Source organism: Gymnoscopelus microlampas (assembly GCF_963454915.1).
Source record: "Gymnoscopelus microlampas genome assembly, chromosome: 12".
NCBI classification, from domain to species: domain Eukaryota; kingdom Metazoa; phylum Chordata; class Actinopteri; order Myctophiformes; family Myctophidae; genus Gymnoscopelus; species Gymnoscopelus microlampas.
This window is the reverse complement of record NC_139949.1, coordinates 14,897,027-14,919,054: the sequence shown is the minus strand read 5'-3', so window position 1 is coordinate 14,919,054 and position 22,028 is coordinate 14,897,027. Positions and strand designations below refer to the sequence as shown.

Genomic DNA, 22,028 nt, shown 5'->3' with positions numbered 1-22,028 from the left:
GTCTGCCTACGCTGAAAGGGTCTTTCATTTGCTTTGCATCCTGTATGACTAACACATTCTTGTGTACTTGTTGTGTGAGAAATTTAGGCAAGCAAACCAACTACGGCAGGGGTCTTCAACGTTTTTCCAGGCAAAGGACCCCTTAGCTGAGAGAGAGATGAAGCAGGGACCCCCAGTACATATTGTATAAAATTGTGTTGCAGATAAAACTTTAGATTCCATATAGCTTCATTCATAGACTTGTTTGACAGCACTATCATGTTGGATTCATATTCATGTGTATTTTCAGTCATTTAACCACTTAAACCGTCAATACTTAGTAAACCTGACCTTTCACTCTGTACTTGGTCTGCTCTTTTCCCCCCTCTACACCAAGCGCCTTTGCCAAAAATAGCCGATCTACAAGCTCACAATGCCTCGCAGCGCGAGGCGTTGTGAACTTTTAGATCTGCTAGTTTTTGGCAAAAGTTCTCCCCAGAACAGGGATGCAATAGAGGGTTCAAAAATCCTATCACACAAAGATTTGGCGGTCCCCCTTTAGTAACTCTGACGACTCCCTAGGGGTCCCGGAGCCCCTGTTCAAGATCCCTGAACTACGGAATCACCAGGAAAACTCGCATTGTGCCTATGAGATGTACTATAAGAGAGATTGATTAATATACATTTATAGCGCTGTAACAACAATTTAAAAAATTGGACAATCCACAAAATCAACATTACTATACTCATAAAAGAGGATTTGGCACCCGTGTCTCGTGCTATGGGAGGTACTTTCTCATATTAACAAAATTAGAAGGAAACTGTCAAATATCATGAACTTTAAAGACATCACAGGTGAATTCTAGGTAACAAAGGACTTCCCTTAGCAGTGGGAAGCCTGGTTTTACATATAAGGCTTAAGTTACAATAGGTACAGTAAAGCTGGTATCGGCCCTCACACAGCAGATCAAATTAAAACTACATTTAGGGACTTTCAGTGGTGCATTCATATTTTAAAACAGACACAAAAACGGTGACATTAAATCATATGTATTGGTGGTTCCTGGCATTAATCCTGTAGTGGACCTAGCCTTGGATCAAGACTATCATAGATGTATTCTAATCGAGTCTGACTTTTACTTTGGTATCTATGATAATAGACATGCAAATGTCAAAATCGATAAATACATCTATGATAGTCTTGATCCAAGGCTACAGGATAAAGCCCACCCCCAGTCTGCAATCCATGGAGTCTATGCAGTGGTGTAAAGTGACTAAGTGACATGGTCCTGTGGTCGACAACCGAGAAGCAAGTCCTGTTAGTCGAGTTGACGGTCCCATGGGAGCAGAACATTCAGGAAGCGTACGAGAGGAAAAAGGCACGGTATGCCGAGCTAGTGGCAGAATGCCAAGAGAAAGGCTGGAGAGCAACAACCTATCCAGTGGAAGTTGGATGCCGCGGCTATGTTGGCCTCTCAACCAACCGCTTCCTGAGGGACATTGGTTTCACGGCAGCAAAGGTCAAGAAGGTCCTAAAGGATCTCTCGGAAGAAGCGGAAAAAGGAAGTTTCTGGCTCTGGCTGCGAAGAAAAGACAGGGGTTGGGGGAAACGAGATGCCACGTAGTGAAAAAACCTGATGATCGAAATCCAGCTGCAGGGAGCGGCAGGGAGACGTCCCTGACCGCTGCCCCACCATCCTGAGATGTTCTGGCGATAAAGGGGCGAAACATCAGTGAAGGATGGCTCCCAGCTGAAGACCCTGCAGCTGGTATTTAGATATTGGCTGAAGTGGGTCTGACAGAAGTGCCCCGAGAGGTTCAAACATCAACCCAAAATATTCAACCATCAGGTATGCGGCCAGGTGCAAGCCTGGCTCAGGGAGGAGGACGCCCCTGCCATGCAGAGTCCAGCGGCACTCCCTGGTGAGCAAGGGGAAAAACACCAGGCCAGGATGGCTCCCAGCTGAAGACCCTACAGCTGGTGCATAGGCACCGTCGGAGGTGCGTCAGGCAGAGATGCCCTGCAGGTACCAACATCTGCCTGTAAACAAAATTTGCTTTCTGGGAAACCAGTGACTACTGAGAAGAGATCAGTTGGAGTCCAGGGAAGACTGGAGGACTGTCAGGAAAGTCTGACTGGCAGCGGGGAAGACTGCACCTGGGGTGGGCGGGCTAGTTACCCTTCCCCACAGGCCAAGTAAGGCCAACCCAAGCAAACTACAAGAAAAGGAAAGAAAAGACAACCCAAAGGTCCTCCGAGAGGTGGGATGCAAGAAGGACCAATAAGGACAGACACAACGGAAACAAACGGAACGGACAAGACAAAGGAAAAGATTCTCAGGACATGCACTTGTGGATGGACAAGGGAAACAACCTTCAGAGGTTTGAGAATACACCAAGGGATCAACAAGTGTCCCAGGGATGACCAAATGCAACCTTGCACTGCCCAGGCAGATGAGACAAGAAGGGAACAAAGCCAGGTTGAGCACCACAGCGCTATTGAGCCCACTGTTGCAGATGGTCAAAATACACCAGAACCCCCTGACACCAACTCCCTGGTGAACCCTCAAGCGGAAGAAAGGACCCCAATAACCGAGAACAGAAGAAAGGAGAAAGAGCCTGGCAGGAAAAAGAACATCATGTGGCCAAAGGCAAATGACTCTGAGATCTGGAGTAAGTTGGACAATGCCCTGGCACTCACTCTTAAGAACTCCCTTAAAGGCAAAGTGGAAAACAAAGTGAACATCTTTAGTGAGATAATCTACGATGAATGCCTTTGCAGGTTTGGTCAAAAAGGGAAGATGAAGGAACACATGCCCAAAGCCAAGAGTAGAAGAGAAAAGGAAATCCTTCAGCTCGTGAAAGAACGAAGAGCCCTTCGCAAGGCTTGGAAAAAGGCGGAGGCACATGAGAGGAAAGCCCTGCAAGCTTTATGGGATGAAGTGAAGAGCCGCCTAACATCTCTCAGGAGGGCTGAACGTATTAGGAAGAGGAGGAAGAGGAAAGAGAGTGAACGTTCAAGATTCCTAAAGGACCCCTTCAAAATGGCCAGAAGCCTGCTGGAGGAGAAAAAGAGTGGCACCTTGGTCATGGCAAAGGAAGACCTTGAGGAGCACCTAAGGAGGCAGATGTCAGATGCAGGAAAGGATATCCCCCTTGGGTCCCCTGGCCATGTTCCTCAACCAGCTGCTCCAACCACAGAGTTTGAATTAGTACCACCCAAGCTGAGCGAAGTGAATGATGTAGTAAGAAGAGCACGGTCAAGCTCCGCCCCCGGGCCGAATGGTATTCCATACAAGCTCTACAAAAGATGCCCTCAAGTCCTGGAAGAGCTATGGAAACTGATGAGGTTGATCTGGAAACAACAGAGTGTTCCCGTTGAGTGGCGCAGAGCGGTGGCCATACTGATTCCAAAAGAACAGGAGTCATCTACCATCGGACAATTTCGAAGCATTGCTCTCCTTAACGTAGAAGGAAAGATTTTCTTCTCTGTCATAGCCAAAAGAATGACCAAGTTCCTGCTACAAAACAACTACATCGACACAAGCTGTCAGAAAGCTGGAGTCCCAGGGTTCTCGGGGTGTTCGGAACACGCAACGATAATCTGGGACCAAATCCAGTTTGCCAAGAGAGAAAAGAAGGACCTCCATGTTGTATGGTTGGACTTGGAGAACGCATATGGGTCTGTCCCACATCAGCTGATAAGCTTTGCCCTGGACTTTTTCCATGTGCCGGTATGGGTCAAGAACAGCATACAGAGCTACTATGCAGATGTGAGGATTTGCCATTCGCTGCAGAATTATACAACTGACTGGCAGCAACTGGGCAGGGGAATAGCGATGGGATGTGCCATCTCACCCATCCTCTTCACAGCCTCCTTTGAGGTCATCCTGATTGGAGCGCGGACAATGGTCAAAGGAGTGCGCAATAGTGCAGGCCTACGATTGCCACCTCTTCGCTGCTTCATGGATGATGTCACAAGCCTACTGCAGACAGCTGTATGTACAGCACGGCTCCTCAAGAGGTTTGAAGAGTTGCTGTCCTGGGCCAGGATGAGGATAAAATCCGCCAAGTCTCGCAGCCTATCAATCCGCAAGGGTAGACATATTGACTCAGTCTCTTTTCGAGTGGCAGGGGAGAGAATTCCAGTGCTTGCAGAACAACCACTCAGAAGCCTGGGCAGAGAATATACAGCTGATCTCACAGACAGGCACATGGCAGCTGCAGTCACAGACCAACTGAAAGAGGGATTAAAGAGGATTGACCAGAGCTACCTTCCTGGCAAATACAAAATCTGGTGCTATCAATTCACACTGTACCAGCGTGTGATGTGGCCACTAAAGATGTGTGAAATAACATTAACAACAGTCACAAAACTGGATGCAAAGGCAAACAACTACATCCGTAAGTGGCTTGGACTTCCAAGATGCCTCTCTGATGCCGCCCTGTTTGGAAGAAACGCACTGCAGCTACCACTGAAGAATATCTCAACTGGGTACAGGCTGGAAAAGTCCAGGCTGGTGCTGGAAATCAGACAGTCAAGTGACCATTTGGTCAGGAATGCAGGTGCTAAGATCCGGACAGGCAGAGCATGGAAGGCAGAGGACTGTGTGGATGACGCCATCTCCAGATTAAAGCACCAAGAGCTTGTCGGAAGAACACAGCAAGGAAGGCGTGGCTTGGGCTGGGGAGAGCCACAGAAGCTGTGGTCAAAAGCATCCTTGAAAGAAAGGAAGAATCTGGTGGTCACAGAAGTGACAAGGATGGAGGAAGACAGGTTCTTTGCCAAGTCTATTGGCCAATGCCAGCAAGGCCAGTGGACAAAGTGGGAGGGCCTCCTACCAAGGTCAGTAAAATGGAGTGACCTGTGGAAGATGCCTCAGGCAAGGCTAAGTTTTCTTATTAGAGCTACTTATGACACCCTTCCAAGTCCAACAAACCTGGCACGATGGTATGGCTCCGAGGACATCTGTGGCCTTTGCGAAACAGCCAAGGGAAATCTCCGCCACATCCTATGTGGCTGCCGGACGGCCTTGGCCCAGGGTCGTTACAGGTGGCGGCATGACCAGGTACTAAGGAAGCTAGCAGAACACACAGAAAGCATGAGAGTCCTGGCCAATGAGAAGTCAGGATTCCAACAGAGGCAGCTGGTTCAGTTCGTAACGGCAGGAAAAGCCAGGAAAAACTGCCCAAGAACGGACAAAACATCGGTCCTGGCTCCAGGCAAAGACTGGTCAATGAGAGCAGACCTTGACAAACAGTTACGCTTCCCCATTGACATCACCATCACCACACTGAGACCCGACATGGTCCTGTGGTCGACAACCGAGAAGCAAGTCCTGTTAGTCGAGTTGACGGTCCCATGGGAGCAGAACATTCAGGAAGCGTACGAGAGGAAAAAGGCACGGTATGCCGAGCTAGTGGCAGAATGCCAAGAGAAAGGCTGGAGAGCAACAACCTATCCAGTGGAAGTTGGATGCCGCGGCTATGTTGGCCTCTCAACCAACCGCTTCCTGAGGGACATTGGTTTCACGGCAGCAAAGGTCAAGAAGGTCCTAAAGGATCTCTCGGAAGAAGCGGAAAAAGGAAGTTTCTGGCTCTGGCTGCGAAGAAAAGACAGGGGTTGGGGGAAACGAGATGCCACGTAGTGAAAAAACCTGATGATCGAAATCCAGCTGCAGGGAGCGGCAGGGAGACGTCCCTGACCGCTGCCCCACCATCCTGAGATGTTCTGGCGATAAAGGGGCGAAACATCAGTGAAGGATGGCTCCCAGCTGAAGACCCTGCAGCTGGTATTTAGATATTGGCTGAAGTGGGTCTGACAGAAGTGCCCCGAGAGGTTCAAACATCAACCCAAAATATTCAACCATCAGGTATGCGGCCAGGTGCAAGCCTGGCTCAGGGAGGAGGACGCCCCTGCCATGCAGAGTCCAGCGGCACTCCCTGGTGAGCAAGGGGAAAAACACCAGGCCAGGATGGCTCCCAGCTGAAGACCCTACAGCTGGTGCATAGGCACCGTCGGAGGTGCGTCAGGCAGAGATGCCCTGCAGGTACCAACATCTGCCTGTAAACAAAATTAGTACATGTACTCAAGTACTGTACTTAAGTACAATTTTGAGGTCTTTGTAGGTCTTACTTTACTGGAGTATTTCCAATTTGCTGTACTTTTACTACTCCACTAAATCTCAAAAGGTAAATATTGTACTTTTAATCCACCACAATTATTTGAAAACTTTAGTTACTAGTTACTTTCTACATTGAAGATACATTTACTTAAGTAAAATATTTGAGTACTTTTCCCACCACTGCAACCTACTGTACTACACAGTCATAACCCACAACAATACAGTGTGTCTCCATAGATGACATAACATCAGGCTTGTTTTCAACTGAAATGGCCCAATAACCTGTCAATGAGCTACATTTCAGGCCCTTTAGGTTAGATCTGTCAGCAGAGCTTATAGACTATAGCTGTCCTGGTAGGTATTATGAGCTAACAGCTAGCAGCTCCTACTACAACTTATCATTCCAAAACAACGTCACGTTACATTAGCAGCCACTGATCTCTCTGTTGGCAACAAGAGTCTGCAATAGGTTTTGTGTCACTGAAGGCAAAACGCATGCAATGAGGATCTGTAAACAGTAACATTAGCTGATGATCATAATAATGACAGCCAGTGACACGTCGGCTGCTGATGCTAGCTAATGTTATGAGGCCGAGGATGATGCAGACAGAGGCCGATGGCCTGGAATGCTTAGAGAGAGAGAGCCCTTCAACACAACATCACACACAAGCCTGCGTTAAAACACAACATCGTTTACCGTCATGCTGGGACGGCCGGGGAGGAGATCCCGGGGCCTGATCGGCCATGGCTTCTTTAAAAGTGTCTGGTGACACAGTAACCAGTGCAGTGAGTGGGACAGAGAGAGAGCTGCTAGGAGTGTCCAAGAAAACAGGCTAACATCACAACCGGGTGTCAAGCTCGCGCAGCAGCGGCATCGTGGGGCGTTCCGGTTTGGAATTTTCACAATAAAAGTCTTTGTGATCACTGACAGGCGGGTTGCGATCACATGATTTTTTTTTATTTATTTGCATTTTATTTGTTATTTGTTTTATTTAAAAAAAAAAAAACGTTTTAAATTTGAATTTGAATTTGAATATTTTAATATATGTTTTAAATAAATAAATAAAACGTTTTCTAGTCTACTAAAATAGAGAAAGTACGTTGGACGCAGAACAGAAGTGACTTTAAATTGTGGCAATTCTGTCAATAATGAACCATTCACAAGATGTGCAGCTCAAACTTTCAGAACCGGTGTGTACCCAGACCAGCCCGCCTAACTGTATCCAGTCATTTGAGCTCACACACCCGCAGGCACGCATACAAACCGTTTCCGTATCCGCTTTATACCGGATGTGCAACCTTTAAAGTGAATTGATCACAGTCTACACACAGGTGACGAGTTGCGTTTACCTGGCGGCGATTGTCGGTCCCACTATTGTCCTACAGTGCATGAAGGCACTGTCATGCTGGAACTAAATCCCAGCATCATAAATTGAAATGTCCTTCATTAGGATGGAAATTAGCCAACTTAACTCCTTACACCCCCAAAATAACTTTGTTTCTGATTTAAAGGCGTAGTAATAATATATATATATATATATATATATATATATATATATATATATATATATATATATATATATATATATATATATATATATATATATATATATATATATATATTTATTTGTATGTGTTAATAGTGTTAAAGTGTTAATAATGCATTTTTTGGACACAGAACTCATACATGATTGATAGGCTATACTGCTATAGGATAAACAAGTGCAATTGATGATGAAAGCGATGACACAAGGAAGTGAGCAGAGAATTTGGAACTGGACAGTGGTGGATGAAGTACTCAACCCAGTACTTGAGTAAAAGTACAGACACTAATGGTCAAATTTACTCCACTGCAAGTAAAAGTAGCTCAGTCAAAATGTTACTTGAGTAAAAGTACAAAAGTAATTGCTTTTAAAAATAGTGCAAGTACAAGTAACGTTTTTTGAGGCCAAGGACCACTTAGCTGATAGAGAGATGAAGCAGTGACCCCATACTGTATACTGTATCCTTATTTGTTAGAATGCTTTTCATTCTGTCATATAGAAACGTGCATTGTGGCCTTGCATAGAACTTTAAAATTCTGTTCAGCTCACAACCCAGACATCGTCATTGAAATTGTCAGCCAGCTCTGTGCAGTTTTGGAGAAGTAAAAACTCCTGACTAGACACGTACATAACTTCAACATGCATGAGAACACTGTTCCGTGCGAAATCCATCGAACCTCAGAATGGTGAAGTAGAGCAATGTGTTCTTCACAGCTTCTTCACAGCCTTCATGACATCTGACAATTAAGCACTCATTTCTTTGGCAACATTGACTGTGACTCCCTAGTGACTCCCTAGTCCCTGTGTAGCATGCATGCAGTTGAACTTGTGACCTGTGTTGCCTGCAGTTTAACCTGTAACATGTGTAGCATGCAGTTTAACCTGTAACATGTGTAGCATGTAGTATAACCTGTAACCTGTGTTGCATGCAGTTTAAGCTGTAACATGTGTAGCATGCAGTTTAACCTGTAACATGTGTAGCATGTAGTATAACCTGTAACCTGTGTTGCATGCAGTTTAACCTGTAACATGTGTAGCATGCAGTTTAACCTGTAACATGTGGCATGTAGTATAACCTGTAACCTGTGTAGCATGCTATGCCTCCATCAGGTGCACACATAGGAGCCAACCAGTGCTCGAGCACCTACCTGTTTGCTTTCATAGGAGAAATTGCCGTTCTCTTATTTAAATATCGGTCTTGCTGAACCACAGTTGCTCTCCACCCTGCACTCATTCAATACAATGTAGGTTAGGTCGCTTTGTTTTCTCATCCAGATAAGTCTGAGAGCGTTTTAGTTGAGCATGGCAGTCTTCACGTTTCTTGTTAAAGACCAGAGTATAAAGTCACGAAAATAATAAATTAAGCTGTCAGCACTCGCTATGCAACACTTTTAAAAACACGCAGCAGAAGAAGGAAATGTAAAATTATCTCAGATATATGTGGGTGTGAACTGTGAAGTGTGGTTTACATTATAGGAAACTCAAAAGTGTGAACTTGCTACAGTAGGTTCTGTTGACAGGCTTTTTATTTGGGCTTATCTATGAATCATTATCATCCATTTTTTTAATATATTATGTGAACTATGTACACTTTTACTAGACTGGGTCTAGTAAACTTATCTGTTGCCTAAATTGCTACAGTAGTACTCTTAGTAGTACTAAGTACAGTACTCAAGTAAATTACTTGAGTACTTGTTAAAATATTTAACTTTCATTTTATAATGGATGTAAAAAGGGGCTGTGATCGATCATGCTGAAACCTTGCCCATGCAAATGTACGTCATAGATACGTCATAGATGACTGACGTCATAGATGATTGATGTCACAGGCTGGTCACATGAATTCAGAGGGTCCTCATTGGAGCCAAAATACGAGGTCAGAATGCATTGAATTTAACATCTGTAGGAAAAATGCTCTTCCACAAGGTCCTGAGAGCTGCTGTGCAGACCGGAATCCGGCTTCAGAGCACAGCTGTCAGTGCGAAGGCTGGAGCCCAGACAGCGTCGCTGGGGTTCTCATTTGATCTCACTGACCAACAAAAAGAATTCCAGGAGCTGGCAAGGAAGTTTGCTCGTGAAGAGATTGTTCCAGTTGCTGCAGCCTATGACAGAAGTGGTGAGTATCCCTACCCAGTCATCAAGAGAGCATGGGAGCTTGGTCTGATGAACTCTCACATTCCAGAGGACTATGGTGGAATGGGCCTGTCAATTTTTGATGCCTGCCTTATCACAGAAGAGCTGGCTTATGGCTGCACAGGAGTCCAAACTGCCATTGAGGCGAACTCTCTTGGTCAAATGCCTGTTATCCTTGCTGGCAATGATGCACAGAAGAAGAAATACTTGGGAAGAATGACAGAGGAGCCACTTATGTGTGCGTATGCTGTGACAGAGCCTGGGGCAGGCTCTGACGTAGCTGGCATCAAGACCCGAGCTGTTAAGGTGGAAGACGAGTATGTTGTTAACGGACAGAAAATGTGGATAACCAATGGAGGAAAAGCGAACTGGTACTTCCTCCTGGCTCGCACTGAGGCTGACCCTAAATGTCCTGCCAGCAAGGCATTTACTGGCTTCATTGTTGACGCTGACACACCTGGTATTCAAGTTGGAAGGAAGGAGATGAACATGGGACAGAGGTGCTCAGACACCAGAGGTATCACCTTTGAGGATGTGAGGATCCCCAAGGAGAATGTCCTCATCGGAGAGGGAGCCGGCTTCAAGATTTCTATGGGAGCCTTTGATAAAACCAGGCCACCGGTAGCAGCGGGAGCTACAGGCCTGGCACAGAGGGCGCTCGATGAAGCCACCAATTACGCACTGGAGAGGCGGACTTTTGGAAGGCTCATTGCTGATCACCAGGCAGTGTCGTTCCTGCTAGCTGAGATGGTCATGAAGGTGGAACTGGCCAGGATGGCCTATCAGCGGTCAGCCTGGGAGGTGGACAGAGGCCGTCGGAACACCTACTACGCCTCCATTGCCAAGGCCTTTGCTGGTGACATCGCCAACCAGGTCGCCAGCGATGCCGTTCAGGTGTTTGGAGGCAACGGCTTCAACAGCGAATACCCAGTTGAGAAACTGATGAGGGACGCCAAGATCTACCAGATCTACGAGGGAACCGCCCAAATTCAGAGAATCATTATCGCCCGTGAGCACCTTGGAAAATACAAGAAATGAACTGCACCAATAACTATCCTTGTTGACATTTTTGCTTGTTTGTGAACCACTGTTTTAACTTTTTTGGTCATTGCCAATCCCCCTGTCTGTATAGACCCTGTCACTGCCAACCCCTACTGTTGGCCTGGGGAGAGTGTAGACCTAGAGATGGATCTAATTATTACAAGTTGAACTTGTATGAATGTATTCATTATTGATCAAATGTTTCTGTATGTCTCTGCTACACCCCCCCCCCCCCCAAAAAAAAAGAAGAAAAAACGTTTGCACACACTCAAAGGTCCCCAATACTTAATATTAAGCTCTCGAGCTTTGTCCTCTTGACAGATATGTAGGCTACAAATATAAAACATTCAATTAAAACGTCAGTCAATCAATCAAATTAACATTGGAGCCACGCCATTTTTATGTGGATCCTGAGTTACACATAATTTCCTAGTTATTGTAAACTTGATGTTTTATGACGAGAATTTGACAGAACACCATCTGTTCACATATGATCTGCATCAATATGGTGCTGCTGTATGGGATCATTTGAAATAAATGGACCTTTGTTGGAGAGAGGCCAAAACAGGGAAATTTGCCATACACAAAAGACAAAACACTTCATAAGGAGGACTACCATCTTGAAATAGTCCAATACAACATGAATTGTGAGTATAATCATAGCAAATACATATCTGGCTTTGATATGAGTTACATGATGTATGTCTATGACCTAAATACTTTTGAGGAGGACTTACATAAGCATAGGCCTATTTGTTTCGACATCCATCAGAGTTGTCCTGTGAGACCGCCAGGCCTCAGAACTCCATCAATGCTTCAGTACCACAAGGCTCAATCCGCAGTCTCCTCCTATTCTCCACCTTCATTGATGACCTGGTTGAAGACTGTGAAAATGAACTATATATGTACATTGATGACTCATAAGATCTCCAGAATTGAGGGCTGAAGTGGACCGGGATCTCATGCAGCACTATAGCAGATCTACAAGCTCACATTGCGTCGCATCACAACGCATTGTGAGCTTGTAGATCGGCTATTTTCAAATGGCCGAAATATAAATAGGGCTGAAGTGGTTAATGTATGTTTTGTGATCTGCAAAGTAACTTGTAACTGAAGCTGTCAAATAATTGTAGCGGAGTAAAAGTACAATTATTACCTCTGAGATGTGGTGGAGTAGAAGTAAAAGTACAGAAAGGGAATGGAAAATATTCCAGTAAAGTAAAAATTCCACAAAAGTGTACTTAAGTACTGTGCTTGAGTAAATGTACTTAGTTACTTTACACCACTTACCACCACAAACAAGCTTGACATCTTGGGCATCACAATAGACCATAAACTGTCATGGTCAAAACACCTGACCCCTGACCAATATCTCCAATTCTCCATAAGGGAAGGTCAGAAACTGGGAGCACGGAGGAGAGTGGCCAGTAAACTCACCACTGAGATCCGAGCCACTGTCTACACAAGTTACAGGTGTACACAGTGTCATGGAATACGCCTCACGCAGCTGAATGTGTGCTCCAACAACACATCTTGGTTTGCTTGACAACATCCAAAATAAATCCCTCAAAATAATTGGAGTGGACCAGGACACTGTCTGTACAAAACTCTCCATCCCCAGCCTTATCCACAGAAGATATATGCTCCATCCACCATACATCAGATGACGAACCACCCGCCTATATACGCACAGCCACACTAGACCATGCTCTCAGCCTCCCAGACTCCAGAACAACAAGATTCTTGGATAGAAGCTTTCTGCACACTGCCGTCCATGTATGGAACAGCCTTCCAGAGCATGTCATCAGAACCATCACAGATAATGTTTTTTAGGCCTTCAAATGCAGAAAGTTGACCACCCCTCTCATTAACTGTTGAGCTGCAGTGAACCTATAATTGGCCAACTGGATATAACCATATTCTCTGACATGTGTGTATGTGTACAGTATGTGCGTGCATGCTGCGTGTGTGTGTGTGTGCATGCATGAGTGCATCTGTGTCTGTGTGTCGTGTACATCTGCGTGTGCATCAGAATCACATGCGGGAAGACCACATGGGATTGTTTCCACATGTGAATAATATAACAGCACATTTTTCACCCGTGAGATTAAAACGTGACAGTTCATGGATGGATTCAGATGTGAAAAGTCAACATGTAAAACACATGTCCACATGCTTTATTTTCACACGTGACTTTTTTTATGGGATGTTCACTGGAATTTATATTGACCAAAGTCCCAACAACATTTCGCAACGATTTACTCAATCCAGTTATGAGATATGACGTTTTTGCATTTGTGGTGCCCCCTATGTGTGTTGCACTGTATTTTGAACACATGCTATCTATCATCCTTTAACATCTCTACTTAGTTTCATAACAATTTTAACAACCATTTTACTTATAAGCCACACCGTATTTAAACTTTCTAGGCTAATACATGTAGGAGGAGCTGTTACAAATGCCTAGTGTATAACATTTAATTGGCAGAAAAGTTGTAATGCATATATGCCTGAATATGCATACTGTATAGTTGTATACAGTATATGTTTTGTGACAATTAAGCTTTTTGTCCTGTTGCTGTCTCTCGTAAAAGAGATCTCCCAATGGGACTCACCTGTAACAACACATTTATGGTGTAGAAGATATTGCCTTTCAAAAGTTGATAATTTAACCTTAATTATAGCGCCACCATCTGGATGACTGCGATTTTTTTTGGCATATCTGATTTTATCAGCATTTTCCCACCTCACAGAAATGTATGAAAAGCCCAGGGAAGAAGAACCGTGAAACCTTAGATATGTATGAAGCCATGTGTGTTTGAATGTTTGTCTTTGTATAAGTTTCAGAGATCTGTTTCAGAGAGTTTTGTAGAGCTAGCTATAGTATTGAAACACTTTAGGGACTTTAAAAAAATAATAAACAAGGTTGCATAGCGTGCTGTTGTGTACTACTGCAGATACCCAAAATACAGCTTAAAGCTACTGTAACAATGAGCACAAATTAAGTTGTACGTGAGAAATTGGCATGTAACACCTAGGGCTAAGTGAGACAATGTATATAGGTTTCGGTCATAATGAGTGTCACATTGTCTTTTGTGAGACCACTCCCTTTACAGAGTATATGAATTTATCACATTGCACATTGATGTTGTTGGTGGATGTTAATCTAGCCAAGTCTGTAAATTTGGAAGGCATGTGGCATACCACATGATCAAAGGTTAGTCCAATCATATTTGTTGTGACTCATTATGATCATTTGGTAAAAAAAAAAAAAAAAAGTCTTGTCATGAAATTAACAGATTTTCAGATGAAGGAAGGAATAAATATAATTTCATAACCTAGCTTGTCCAAAATAAGTGTGTGTGTGCGTGCGTGCGTGCGTGCGTGCGTGCGTGTTAATGTGAACCATGGCTCTGAAATATGTGACATTTAGTTTTTATTTATGCAGTCGTGAAGAATATCTTATAATTGGATTGAGATAATCTCATCTAAATTGTTAGACATGCATAAACAGAAACTTGATTCAACGTTCCAAATACTTATGGCACAGTAATCAACTAGATATTATCAGTGTTTCTTATTCACTTGGTTGGGTTGGAACCATATTCCATTTTCTTAAATTCATTTTCAGTTTCTTTGTATTTGTATGAGAGGTATCTTCTTCATTGGGGTTGAAACCTCTTACACTTGTGGCTATAATTATATGTTTTCTTTACTTAAAAACTCCTGTCTACCTTAATCTAATTCTAAGTCAAAATCCGAGGCCGTAACCTTAGAAAGTGGCCTGGACCGCTGGCGTAGAGGTCCAGGCACCTAGGCTCCAAAGTAGCCTGACAGTGCGTCGCGGGTTCGAGGCCCAATCCCAACTAGCCTGGTTCCAGACGATTGGAGGAAAAAATTGCCCTCAGCAGAACAGGTCTGGCCCCTCTCAGTTGAGATTGGATTTCTCTCCCTCCAAAGTTGTGAGGGACCAATCAGGGCCCAGTATGCAAATATGGGTCAGGTTTATCACCAGTGGCATTTTTTAAAATCTGCCCCTTGGAAATGCACGTTCCATACAGAGATTTCAGACTAATACGCAGTGAGATTAGTCTGGCCATGCCAGGCTAGATCCCGACAGCCTTTGCTGCATGTCAATCCCCATCTCTCTCCCTATTTTTTGTCAGACTACTATCCTATCAATAAAGGCATAAAAGCCAAAAAACAAACAAAAAAAAAATAGAAAGTTAAGGACTGACAAAATGTATGAAAGACAGCATGCACACATGCACACACGCACACACGCACACACTCACATGCATGCACGCATATGTTGCTATGCGCCACATCAATCGCAGGAGATGGGTGAGACAGTTACAGTTCCTTACCCTATTAAGGAAATGAGTTTACACAACAGAGGCAGACCAAAAAATATATCATGACTTCCCCAAATCTTCTACAGTCAGTGCTCTGTACAGTCAGTCAACTGTACAGAGCACTATAGCACATTTGATAGCAACCAAGACTTTTCTGAAAAGGTAAGGAAAATTCATTGCAGACGTGTCAATATACAGGAGGGATACAAAAAGAGTGGGCACCTCGATGCAAAATTGGCTATTTTGTCCAAAATGTTAAAAGAATACAATATTTGAAAAATGGTCTTAAGTAATATAAAGTATACATGATGTGATCATTATCAGACATAAATGTATCTTTCAACTTCTTGTTTATGCCCAAAACGACTGGATATACAAGTTTTGTAGCAATTTGTAGCAATTGTAGAAATATTAGCCCTTAATTGTCAAATGTTCAATCATGTTCTAATCATGTATACTTTACATTACTTACTTACTCACTTTACTTTTTCCAAATATATATATTTTTTACATTTTGTCAAAAATAGCATATGATATTTTACATCAAGGTGCCCACTCTTCCTTGGTGCCTACTCTTCTTATTACCCAATACGATATGTCAACATTTATTTTGCTTTGAAATGGTAGCCATTATAGTATCCAAGAAAAGTATAATTATTAATATAATGCTAATAATACCCCAAATCCTATACAGCAGTGACAAATGTATAACATTACAGTGGTATGTACAGTATAAAGTATATTAGATGGAAATACATTTTGTTTTTGTTTTTAGTTGCATATGCATACATTATCTAACAGTGTTAGAATCAAACTCACTTGTCTTATTTTGTGTCTATTGGACAGTAACAGGAAACACTGTCACTGCATGTCCATAAGAGGATGTGTTACGTACAGATAAAAAAAAGCAAATGGCCATTTTGTACCACTGTGTTCATACAGATAAGAGTGAATAAATACCAGTCAACCTCTTTATGATCGTCAAAAGCTAGACAATTGTGTCCAACCCAGACAAGTTCAAGGTATAAAACTGGTTAGTTTATTTGATGCTAAACATTATAATAGCAGAACCACAAAGAGTCTTTTGTGTTTTGTTTTAGTTTTTTTTTAAACTAACCACACAAAGTTCATGTCATGCATACCAAAATAACCATGATACTTGGTGAGACGTAAAAAGAGGAAGTGATGCATCTTCTTTCCATCGTAGTCTACACTGTAAATAAAGCAGAATTGCAGATGCCATTAAAGCAAGAGATGATGATTAGAGCACTACCTTCTATTTTTGGGAATTATTCTATAACAAACTAATTTGTGGCGGCAGGTTGGAGCACCAATGGATATTTTACGTGAACACCTCTGGCTCTGGGTTATCCTTGGAATGGTAGTAGTATCATTGTTGATAAGCTTCATCTTCCTCATGATCAACAGATGCATCGCCAAAGAAGGTGTGTTGATATGAGCTGGATACCATATGTAAAGTGGTGATTTCTGAGGGGGGTTTTCTTGGTGTAGCTCTTACTCTTGTTTCCATTCTTGTTCTACCTCTTATTATTCTCATTAAGTTGAGTGGACTTGTTAAAACATAATTTGTGTTCACATAATGATTGAGTATGGCTTGTAATGAGTTGTAACTATTACTTTCAACGTGATAATAATCATAATTTCAAACTTGTAACTGTAGGGGTGCCAATTTACACCAAGAAACCAGATTTCTTTTAAATTGTAGGGTATCCAAATATTTGCAATGTGAAGTAGGGTTTTAAGGATTCCTTGTTTGTTTAAAGCACTCAATGTGCTGGCCCCTCCTTACATTAACCACATGAACCCTAGCATCCCTATTCTGAGGTGAAAATTCGGCAGAAAAGCAGATCTGCAAGCTCACAACGTTGTGGGCTTGTAGATGCTGTAAAACATATTGAGCTCTATTGTACGAGAGAATCCCTTTTCTATTTCTGAAGATTTGCGTAAACTACACGGTAAATGAAAAGAATTGAGCATCAAGTGGGCCTACCAGCACTAATGTCTGTGAAGACACCTTTTCAAATGAGAACATTTCAGCAATGAGGTTGATTTTCAAAACACGCTTGGACAAGTTCTCCCTTTTATTCGACCCACCGTTTGTAATCGTGGCCTCTAACATCAAATGCTATACAACTCATGTTGTATGTAGCTTCCCCCCGATATGTGTAATAGTCAAATTAACATGCCTAGTTTACAGTGACCAGAAAACAATGAAATAATGACTCAGAGCTGCATCATCAGACAATACAATATGTACAATAAACCAGTACTTAATGTTCATCAATGTTGTTTTGCCTTGGCAACAGACGTGACACAGGATGTGAGTGTGTGATGTTTTAAACCACATTCATCCACACCATGCTCATATCCTCAATCTGCAGACATGACCCTTCAACAGACATGGCATATTTATGCACTTGTATAACCTTGTAACCTTTCAAACAGAAGCATGAATACAATCTTCATAGAAATGTACACTAAAGCTCAGAAATGATGCAGACATTACAATACCCTCTTATTAGCCTGTTATCACCATGTTGTGATTTAAAGAGCGACATTGATCTTTTCGAGTAAATAAATATTAAATAATTATGTATATACATATTTCTCTGTGCAATTTCTCATGCAATATTATGTTTTTTTTTTCTCCACAGATGAATACAACACCTCACAACCAGCCAGCACACCCCAGTTTTATACCCAGTATGTATTTGTATTATAAATATTCAATTTAGTCATCAATGTGTGATTTCCTTGTACCCGTTAAAAGTTGGACCATTTTGGTCATTCTACCTTGTTAAAATTGTAAAAATGGCTGATGGGCCTTGGGTTTGAATATTGAAATAGTTTTTGTCAATGCAGACTGGCAACGATATGTTAACATCTCAGTGAACTCTCCTCTCCTTCTCAGAAGCAGCAAATATCATCTAAAAGATATTGAAGATGACTTGCCACCTTTGCCACCCAGGACTCAGTTTCTTACAGAAACAGGCAAGATTTAAGTGGATTATATGCAGAATTTTTCAAATGACATTGCATTGTGTCCTAACATTTTACTCATCATAGTCAAATCCAAACAACAGTGCAGCTCCTTATAACACTAGACTAGCATCACTTTCTATCATTTTATGCTTTAGCTTAGGCCTTCATAACAGCCATCATAACAGCTGTCATAACAGCCATCTGAGACACTGTATGTTTTCTCCGGTATCCTCCTTAGTTGCAACTCATTGCTTTCTTCACTTTGTGTCATTATGCTATATGCACATAGATGTATATGGTATTCTTAGCGGAGCACATATCTCTGCCAGGCTCGTGGCATATCCATAGCTGTGTAAGTGGTTGGGTTGCAGCCCTCAGGACATGAGGAAAATGCGGGAGGCATAGTCATAGTCATAATTTTCATACATTGCAGTGCTCCCTATGGGCAGAAGTGAAAGCATTTCTGGAGGAGTGCTCTATAGGGCCTGTCAAAACAAAACAAAAGGGGGCATCAACATGTGTCACTTGGTAGTGGGGGCCATGTTTTGGGTCAGAGACTACCTAATAATGACGCTATTCTACAGATTGACGTGGATCACAGGGTTTGTGACGGAGTTTGTAAACAGCGACTCTTCCGTGCTATTACATACTTTATTGACTTACAATGGTGAAGACTTGCTCAGTTTATAAGTCCCATATAAGGTGGCGATTTTTTGAGGCTTTCCAGCCTGGAAGCAACATAGAGGACGAGTTAACAAAGAGACGATGGATGGCTGGCTCGGATCTCAGCATATCTTTCTAATAAACGTTCTTGAATATTGATTGTCATATGTAGCATACCATGAGTTATCATAGGAAATTATAGAAAATGACTCAGAAAATCAGTTCTTAATGATTAAAAACAATGAACACAGTGATGTGGGCAAAGATGTTGTATGTAGATGTTGAGCAGGTATCAGAATGAGCTACATCTACAAGCTGAATTACACTCTTGTGTACTACCAAGATGTGACAAAAATACAATACCACTTACATAAGCACAGCTATGTTATATTTGTGCATTTATAATGTCTACGTTACATCAATTCTCCGAAAATAGCCGATCTGCAATGATTCCTTCTAGTGACCCTGGTTCTTGACTAACAGGTTTCATGCAAAGACTACACTGCATACAGTTGCAAAACATTCAAGTTTTTTTGGAGCTGGACAATCAGGGATGATTCTCCTGAAAAGGCTTTTCTAGAGATACAATTTACACACGAAGCCAGACAGGGTAACGATGCCCCGTTTTCAGTCATTTATTATTCAAACTCAGTGAGCCTGTCAGGCACAAGTAGGCAGGCTGTGTGTAAAATGTTGAGCAGCTACAGTACAGCCTGAGCTGCAATGTGGGGATTACCAATCTCTCTCTTAAAAGAAACAACCAATCTACATGGAAGCTATTAAATGTGTGTATTAGGGCTTAGGCAAATTTTCCGTTCACTATAGTTGGCAAAGAAGTAGTTAATGTTTACAAATCTACCGTCATCCACCGTCACTCTGTAAACAGCATCATTGTGTAGTCTCTGACCCAAAACATGGCTGCCGCTAGCCCGCTACCATGTCGCGCGCCACGCCCCACTTGCTGACATCACGTTACCACTCACTATAGTGGCCTCTCAACATGCGATTCCAATTTGGGGTTGATTAGATGTTGCCTTGTGATATATTATTTTTTAAGAAATAGGCCCCACCTACTATTATTAGAAGCCAATTACAGGCAAACAATATAGAATAGCAAAAAGCTATTTGACGCTTATTGTCTCCTGAGATCAAAAGTGTGATGCCATTCATTCCGGCGGTTTGCCAGATTAGCTCTGAACAGGCTCACACACACTCACATACAGACAGGGCGAAAATGTAGGCTTATCTTCACCCCAGGCCTTCGAGGCCTGGTGGAAATAATAATCTTATATTTCAAAATATTTGTACTACTACTATTACTAATAATAACAAGCAGGCCTAACAAATAAAATGGTGTTACAACATACTTCATAATAAAACAAAACAAAACACCTGTATTCAGCTATAAAATACAGAATGTGTTAACAGAGTGACACTATTGGTATTTTTTCAGATGTCGAGAACTATGAGAACTTCACGGAAGTGCCTGACTATTTGAAAGTTGAAGACGTAGTGTTGCCTCCCCCACCACCTTACCAGCAACCAGAGACCACATGCAATAGTCGAGACAGCCTCTCCACAGAGGAATACGATGACATCGGTGACGACTTCGATGACGGAGAGGATGAAGACGACTATGATGATGTGGGATAAATCCATGGCAACATGAGAAAAGATTATTCTACTGCTTGTGCTTGTATTTGCCATTCGACTGCAGGTCCTGCTGAAAAAGACATTTCCTTACAAGCTTTTTCTGTATTTTGAGTATTATTATTTGATTATTTATAAAATTATTATTTATACATACATGCATACATGCATACATACATACATACATACATACATACATACATACATACATACATACATACATACATACATACATACATACATACATACTGTACATACATATACATACAGAGACCTATACAGTATACTTGTATATATACACACATTTTTCTTAAAGTATAGATAGTATGTCAGTGAAACTGCATTGCTAGTGAACAGCTTGTGTCCAGGTTTATTTTCTGTCAGCTACTTATTTTCACAAACACTGCAACAGGAAATAAACTTGGACCAACAATGTCTATGTAGTCAAGTCAGTTGTTTATAAAGGTCTATACTTGGACCTTGGACTGGTGTAGACTAGAGTGGGGACAGACTATTTCAGTTTTGATGTTATTTTAACAACTGAGATTTGCACAGCTGATTCCCCAGTAGTGAAAATAACAGCCTGCAGCATCACCTCATAGTCATTATGTACAGCATATGCATAGCCTACATTTTCACTTTGTAGTTGAATTAAGGTCTTTTTGGGCTAGGCAAAAATATTGCTGTCACCAATAAAGTGATTTCCTACACACTATATAATTTCATGGCAAAAATCACACACCGTCGGTGTTTGATTGATTGATTGAATACTTTATTTGACAAAAATGTAAACAGCACGAGGTACAGTCAGACATTTAGGCTAAAAGGATAACGAAAAAAAGTCCTGGGGACTTGTTTCCATTGTGGTCCTATGTATTCAATTAATCAACATAAAAATTACAATGACACAAAAATACATATCATCAACAAATATAAACCACTATATGTACTTGTACAAAGGAGAAAAAGGGGGGGGGGGGGAATAAAACCTCCTTTCTATGGGCAAAATGAGTTTACCTCCCCTTGTGGTCTCCTGATAGATGGATTTTGCAAGAAGCCAGTGATCCACATTTTTTAAGGGATGGTGTCAGGGCATTCCACATTTAGTTAGTAGAATGGGAATTTTCCCATGTTTGTTCTATAGATGGGTGGTACCAGATCGTTGTCGCTCCCTCTAGTATTGTGGCTGTGCCTGTCACTCACTTTGGAGAAGTAGTTAGTCAGGATTGAGGGCATTGAGGGCAATGCCCCTTTGACTAACCAAACCAATCCCATTTTTAATTGCTTAACCCTGTCTTCTACCCTGAGCCATCCCACACTATAGCAAAATGTGAATTAGGTGGGTCATGGGCTTTAGAACGATAAGTAGTCGAATCAGTTTGTTTTGGGAGGTCTGAGATGAAGCTTACTTTTTAGTGGCATTGGGGTGTTGGGAGAACCAAGAGGTGCACTCATAGTCAAAGTGGCATTGAATGAGGGCCCCGGCAAGAGTCTTGAGAGCACTTTTGTCAACAAAAGAGGAAATTCTGCCCCCA

The 22,028-nt window shown here is 42.3% G+C and overlaps 3 protein-coding genes across 4 annotated transcripts in view; 2 read left to right on the top strand and 1 right to left on the bottom strand.

The window, feature by feature from the left end:
• rabep1 (rabaptin, RAB GTPase binding effector protein 1) overlaps positions 1–6,937 on the bottom strand; it is a 39,351-nt gene extending 32,414 nt beyond the window's left edge. Inside the window, exon 1 of the mRNA XM_084073438.1 lies at positions 6,802–6,937. Within this exon, the coding sequence (XP_083929564.1) occupies positions 6,802–6,850 (49 nt within the window). The 5' untranslated portion in view covers positions 6,851–6,937. The remainder of the gene's footprint in view (positions 1–6,801) is intronic.
• A 2,622-nt stretch (positions 6,938–9,559) lies between these two features.
• On the top strand, positions 9,560–10,819 carry LOC311057820 (medium-chain specific acyl-CoA dehydrogenase, mitochondrial-like; the record flags this gene model as incomplete). The annotated part of the gene is made up of 1 exon (XM_084074918.1): positions 9,560–10,819. The coding sequence occupies one exon, from the start codon at positions 9,560–9,562 to the stop codon at positions 10,817–10,819; it is 1,260 nt and encodes a 419-aa protein (XP_083931044.1).
• Positions 10,820–15,211: 4,392 nt separating this feature from the next.
• scimp (SLP adaptor and CSK interacting membrane protein) lies at positions 15,212–20,633 on the top strand. 2 transcript variants are annotated; one of them, XM_084074461.1, is made up of 5 exons: positions 15,212–15,339; positions 16,499–16,622; positions 17,853–17,901; positions 18,110–18,189; positions 20,297–20,633. In XM_084074461.1, the coding sequence occupies exons 2-5, from the start codon at positions 16,511–16,513 to the stop codon at positions 20,494–20,496; spliced, it is 441 nt and encodes a 146-aa protein (XP_083930587.1). In that variant the 5' UTR covers positions 15,212–15,339; positions 16,499–16,510; the 3' UTR covers positions 20,497–20,633. The 2 variants fall into 2 exon arrangements, with proteins under 2 accessions (XP_083930587.1, XP_083930588.1); XM_084074462.1 differs by lacking the exon at positions 15,212–15,339 and having other exon boundaries at positions 16,421–16,622.
• Positions 20,634–22,028: the final 1,395 nt, after the last annotated feature.